Source organism: Rhea pennata, chromosome 15, assembly GCF_028389875.1.
Source record: "Rhea pennata isolate bPtePen1 chromosome 15, bPtePen1.pri, whole genome shotgun sequence".
NCBI lineage: Eukaryota > Metazoa > Chordata > Aves > Rheiformes > Rheidae > Rhea > Rhea pennata.
This window is the reverse complement of record NC_084677.1, coordinates 14,668,090-14,674,790: the sequence shown is the minus strand read 5'-3', so window position 1 is coordinate 14,674,790 and position 6,701 is coordinate 14,668,090. Positions and strand designations below refer to the sequence as shown.

Here is a 6,701-nt window from a genome sequence, read left to right as displayed (position 1 = left end):
AGCGAGCGAGGGCGGCGGCGCCGCAGCAGCAGCTCCATGGCCGGCGGCGGGTCGGCGTGAGGCGAGGGGAGGCGGCGCGGCGCGGCATGGCGGGCGTCAGCTACTCGCCGCCCTGGTGGGTGAGCCTGCTGCACCGGCTGCCGCACCTCAGCCTGCGCTGGGAGCTCACCGCCGCCGACTTCCGCCCGCACGACGCCGAGTACCAGCAGGTGAGGCGCCGCCGGGCGCCGGCCTCCCCTCCCCTCCGCGCCCCGCTCCGCTCCGCTCCGCTGCCCTGCGCGCCCACGCGCGGGGTTAGCGGGGGCCGTGCGGCTTGGGGGTGTTGCCGCCCCCGCGCGCGTGTGTGTGTGCGCGTGTGGGGGCGCGCGTGTTGCACACGCGGTGTCTCTGCCGTGTGTGGAGGGGGGAAGCTGCCCCGGGGGGGGCGTCTCGGGGGGGGAGGGTTGCGTGTGGGGTTGCCACACTCACACAGGGGGTTGCGTGGGGGTGTTACCCCACACGCACACTCACGGGGGGGTGTTGCTCGGGTTGTTATCCCCCTCCACACGCAGAGTGTGTGTGTGTGTGTGTGTGTAGGGATATTACCCCCCCCAACACACACGCGCACACAAGGGGTTGCGTGGGGGTGTTACCACACAGTCCCGCGGGGGTTGTTGGAGGTGTTTCCCCCCTCCAACAGGGTGTTGTGTGGGGGTGTTACCACACGCAGGGCTGCGTGGGGGTGCTACCCCCCCCCACACACACGGGGGCTGTGTGGGGGTGCTACCCTCACACGCATGTGGGGGTGTTACCACGCGTGCACCAACACCCACCCGTGTGTGGGGGGGGTGGTGGAGCGCAGCCCCCCCAGTGCCCCTCGCGCTTGGGGCCTGCGGCAGGGCCGCCCCACACACACACACACCCCACTTTGGGGGGGGGGGGAGGCAGCGTGGTGCCCCCACGCCTCAGCGGCCGCCTCGCCCCCTCCCCGCGGCGAGGGTCCCCCCGGCAGCGCCCGGCCGGCGGCACCGGGGGCTCCGTCCTGCCCCACCGACGGCGCGGGCCGGGGAGGCGCCGTGGGCCCCGCGCCGCCGTGGGCCGCTGCCCGGCCGCAGGCACCGACCGGCCTGGTGCCCGTGGGCCAACAGCAGGCGCTTGGCGGTGGCGGGAACCGCGCAGGCCGCCGCGGGCTTCGCGGGGCTGCAGCCCGCTCCGCATCCTGCTCTGCCGGGACCCGGGGCGGCGCTGAGCGTGCCCTTCCAAAGCCGACTGAGTGCTTGGTAGGAAACGGACGACTTGATGTGTGTGAGCTGTGTTAAAATCAAGTGCACGAGAAGATGCTCGCAGAATACTTGTGTGGCTTTGGGTTTTTTCTTTTTCTCTCTCTCTCTCTCTCTTTTTTTTTTTTTTTTTTTGGTGCTGCTTAGCCTGTATCCTGTGCTTGGTCGACTAGCCCAGTAATTAAAATGACTGTGGAGTGAATCTGTGTGCTCCAACATCTGTGTTCTCTGCTGTCATCTTGGAACAGAGCTGCAGTGACTCTGCTGCCTCATTTTGCCACGGTCTTTGGTTTTGAAAACACCATTTTGCTTTTCTGAACATGCTTGCTGTGCCCTATATATGCAGCCTCCTACCACAGGCACGGATAAAAAGGCTAGGGCATCCAGGCAGTTCTTGTTTTTCCTAGAAGCAAAAGGTATTAGAAATACTTCAGAGAGTGTGTTTGGGCTTTTTGTTTTAAACATGTGAACAGTTCTGTAGGTTGAAGCTAGAGCAAAATTTGTGAGATATGTTTCAAGAGCAATGGTTAGATGCTCTTTAAACCAATAAACAGAACGAACTTTTGACTTAACTATTACATTTTGGGCTTCCATTGCTTCACTTGTTTAAGTTCCCTCAGCTTGAGATTTCAAGAGGCACACAGATACAATACTGCACAGCAGCTTAACTGTATTTCCATGACCTCAGAGGGCAGCTGCCTTTAAAACAAGGGATATGAGATATCAAAGATCAGTTAGAAAGTTAGAGTTGATGGAAGGGTGTTCTTCAGAGTATGTTATCGTGAAACTAGTACTAGTTAACCTCTGAATGGGCAGCAGATACCCTACTGTTTCTACTTAAGTTGCTTAAAAGCATTCCTCACAACCCTCTGGGGTTTTCTTCATTTGTCAGATAATGTTTTCAGCACTAATCATGTAGAGGCTTAAAGCTTTCTGTTCTCTTGTGTAATTGCTTCCCCTTGCTTGATGATAGTAACGACTTCTTGTGCAGCAGTAGATGTCCTTTTAAGTCTTGATATTAGCTCGAAAGAAAATGTCTTTATCAAATCCAAAACTGAATGTCTGGATTACTGAAGGGTCTGCCTTCAAGAGAAAGATTGAGGAGCAGCTTTGCTGATTTCGGCCTTGGCTAGGGATAGCAAACAGGCGCCACTAATGCATTTGGTTTTATCAGTAGCGTACTCGTTGTTGGTTATATAACAAGGCTGCTGTGTTTCTGGGAGTTGAGATTCTGGAGTTTGTAGCCATGCAGATGAATTCTAATGCAATGAGACAGGAAAACCTAATCCGGGAGTTGAAATAATAAAGCTAAATGCACTCTCGTACTTTAAATTTTTCTGAAAGCTTTTGAATTCTAGTTTTTTTCTCATTAGCTTTATTATGAATTTGCATCTCTTGCTCTATTTGCAACCTTTGCTGACATAGTCTCCTCTTTCCTTTAGGAAAATGAGATTATATAAAGTCTTGAAAATAAGAAAGCTTTTTCTCTTAATTCCACATATTATGTTCTTGTCTTTCTAGTTCTGGTGAGTTGGCACACATCTTGTGCATCTGTGTATTCTTTTCTTTCCCATTAGTGATTGATGCTGTAGTTCTTCAGTATAAGCTGTCATTGCTGCATGATATATTTGAGTTCTCCCATGGCTAGGCAGAGGTCAGGAGGGGATGTTAGCTGGGACTTTACAGTGATGGGAAAGGATAGACTGTACCTAGCTGTAGTAAGGAAGAATTATCTTTACTAAACTGAAAATAACTTTAAGTTTCTGTGACTCAAAATCATAGAGTAGCTAGGCTGTTGTCATGAGTAAGCGAACAGCAGGACTCTGCATCTGTTCTGGTCCTAGTTTGTTACAAGGAAGGAAGCAACATGTCCTTCCTGATTCTGCACTGATTCTCTAGAAAAAATGTCCTAACCCATGACCAAGGGAAGACATTACTTTGTTCACCATGCTGTTTCTTTAGTAACCTCTTGGTAAAGACCTACTTTATTTATTGATTTTTGTATTTTTGTTCTCGTGTTTTGATGATAGATTTGAACTCGTGCATCATTTGAACATCCCATTTTAATAAAACATGGTGGCTTGGATTTGAATGTTTTTGTCATTTGTGGAAGTGCCACGTGCTTTTGCAGGTGAGGAGGCTTGCTAGTAATAGGCTTTCTACCCATACCTGTTACGGATTATTGTAATGCACAAACCTCTATTCCACTGAAGCAGCAGACAAGCTATTGTCCCCTGAAACCTCTCTGAAGCTTGTGTAGCTCGTAGATAAGCACATACTGGCTGTCTTTGAAGTCTAGGTCTTTGTTGTGTCTTCTGGGACCCTGGATGGTGGGGCATATCTATTAGCACAGATCTAACAACCAGTTACAGTGTTCTGTCCCATATAGTCCCTTCCTTCACAGCAGGAGGGACACCCACTGTGCGTCTGCCTGTCTCGAGGCAGCAGGGTCCCTTGTGTTCCAACCAACAGGGGCTTCCTCCTTTTGTCTGAGACTGTGAGAAATACTAGCAGCAATGTTACGCCAAAGGCCGAGATCGATGCAGCCACAGGCTTCAGCCATGTACCTTCTTCACCTGAATAGTCTCTGAAACTCTGTCCCTAAGTATTATTTACTTCCTGTCTTCTCCTACTGCCTGTCCTTTGGGATTAGGTTAGAGCACTGTGCACAAGTCTAGAGGAGATCCTCCTGTCTGGACTAGGTTGTTTAAAAATGTGTGTTTATACCCTTGCTTTGAATGCTTCGCTTCAGTCATGACAAACTGTGGACATGGTACAACTAGTTGTGTGCTTGTTTAGGGGAAAGAAGATGAGCGTTAGTGAAGACATGCTGTGGTTGTGATCCCTCTTCTCCAGTGGGGTAGGCATACTGATAAACAGAGCCCCTTTAGAGCTGCCTTCATGTCCTGGTTTCCTGGTGCTGCTCAAAGGACTTATCCATAGAGTCATCCCTACAGAAGGTATTAGCAGACCTGTTCTTTTCCTCACCCTCTCATGAATCATTGGAGTTGAAGATATCTTGATATGAACAGTTTTGTCCTAGCTGTATTCTCATCTGACTCATACTGCAGTGCTCTGCAAAGCCTTTTCATTGTGTAGTGAGTCACAAACTCTGGAGTGAAGGGAATGTAAAAATGGAGCAAAGCCTGTGTTACTTCTAACAGCATGATGCTAATTCCAATTCTGGTTTCTCTGCCTTTTGCTGCTGAACAAATAAATATTGGTTATCACACCAGTGTTGTCCATTTACTGTCCAATTCAGTTAAACAGAACAGTAGAGTTGTTTTGAAACTGTGCTGTTGCTACTAATTTAATCTGTTTAGTAGCATAAAGATGTCTATTTGTGAGCTAATTGGCTGCATAGCACTGAATTAGCTTTAGTTCTGAGGGCAGAGTTGGTTAAGAGCCTTGAGGAAGTAGCACATTACCTGCTAGAGAGAACCAGAGAAGCTGAGTAGCTTTGTAATCCAGCACATCAAGTGGTAATGCGATATCTGTCTGAGACAAGGTATCCTTAGCCCTGATAGAAGAGGAAACTATGACGCTCTGTTGTAGCGCTCAGCATGCCCTAAGACTTAAGAAGTGTACTTAAACAACAGAAGAACAAAAGAGGCTGTAAAAGCTAAGCTACCAAGTGTCTTGACTTGAATTTCTTTTTCATTTTCTTTTTTTTTTCATTAATGGCTGCAAAATGGCAAAGTTTACCTGAATCTGTGTGAATACATGGATTCTGTGTGAATTTGGCTAGAATAAAGCAAAATCCTCCAGCACACTTCCAAGACTCATCTTTGTATCACCATAGTGCTTTTTCTGTGAGAGTTAGAACTGATAATGGACAGATAGAGATGCAACGGCAACCATATATGCTTTGAAAAAGTCTCGATGATTGATTCACACCAATTAAGATGCAGAGTCACACTGAAGGAAGCAATGATAAGAATGGGGATGTGCTCTAGCTGTTGGTTTTGGGATGGTCTCTCTAGTGTTGCCCAGGAGCTTGCTTTCATACCTCTGTCAGTGCTTTCATGCTATAATATTATTTTCCTACTGATGTGTGCACGCTATGGGGGATCCAACAGCAAAAGGCTTGATAGGTGCTGTGCAAGCCCGGTGATGCTTTCTTCCTTTGCCTTGCAGACTTTAATCTAAGGCATGTGTGTTTGAAACTGTAGGCAAAGGTTCAGCAAGGAATTGATTCTGTCAGGTACTTGCTGGCTCTGTGAGGCTGTTTCCCTACACATAACAGCTAATGTCGTCTTTGGAAGTATTTCTTGGCTGGAGAAACATAATGGAGACTAAACCGCCAAAAAACTTGGATTAGAGAGATTGTTTTAGAACTTCCTCTACTGTACTGGTGTCTTATTTCAACTCTGAAACCAAGAGCCGTTCGGTAAATTGGAAACGTGTGTTAGTAAAGTTGGATGACGTGTTCTTGTCTAGTTGGCTCCAAGTCAGAGGGTAATGTGCCTTTCTTGGAGGGGGTTAGGCTGAAGTTTTCTTTTAGGAATAGATGGACCATTTCCCAGACCTGATCAGCTATGCTGCTGTAGCATGAGTTTGTTCAAATTTCCCTAAAGTTAGGTGACTCTGGTTAGTAGAATCCAGTGTTTTTTAATTGAATTGAAAGTGCTTTTAGGTATTTAAGAATTGATGGTAAATTTCTTCCACCCTTTTCTCATCAGTCTTGGTTACATGAGTAATCACATAATATCTCTTACCAGCAAATGGTGCTGTAGTCTGACTCCTCTACTCTATGTTTGATCTGGAAGAGCATATAATATGGAACTATAACATGGTGAATAACCAAAAATGTAGAATTAAGACAATTTTTGATGGTTGGTTTACCAAAGCAAGACATATAAGGGTTTCTGTTGACCATACATCCAGTCATGCAGCAGCATATGGTATACAGACAGGAAAAAGTCAACCTTTGCCAGCTTTCTGTCTGCAGCTTTACTTTTTTGCTGACCCATGCTGTGCTGCTGTGTTTTCAGATGGTCTCCTGAGAACTGACTGTTTCTGGAAACCCTGACTCTAAGTTACCTTACTCCAGTCAGAAGAGCAATTTTTCTGAATGTATGACTTTAGCAGACCAAAAAGGGCACAAAGGGCTAAAAGGTAACGTGGAGGAATATGAAGTGCATTGTGGCGGGAGGATGGATGAAGATGCAAGTGAGTGTGCACAGATGTAGACCATGCCTCTCTCATTTGAGTAAAATACTGAAAGTATTAAAAATCCTGCTTAGAAAAGATACTTTTTTGAAGCCTGCTGAGCTTTCCAGTCTTAGGAGACCTTCTTACAGCATGTAGTGCTTGGAAGGTATCATGCTGGTCCTAGCTGGAACAGTATAATCAGAGTTAAAAACATTAATAGTATCAGGTGATGGCCAGACACCAAGATCTTGGCTCTTCTGCATCTTGGCTCTTCTGCTGAAACCAGCA

General features: G+C 47.3%; 1 protein-coding gene across 2 annotated transcripts in view; it reads left to right on the top strand.

Moving 5' to 3' along the window:
• The window catches only part of TTYH3 (tweety family member 3), an 80,144-nt gene continuing 73,443 nt past the window's right edge, over positions 1-6,701 (top strand). For both annotated transcript variants that reach the window (XM_062588110.1, XM_062588111.1), the window contains exon 1: positions 1-209. In XM_062588110.1, coding sequence (XP_062444094.1) covers positions 87-209 — 123 coding nt within the window. In that variant the 5' untranslated portion in view covers positions 1-86. The remainder of the gene's footprint in view (positions 210-6,701) is intronic.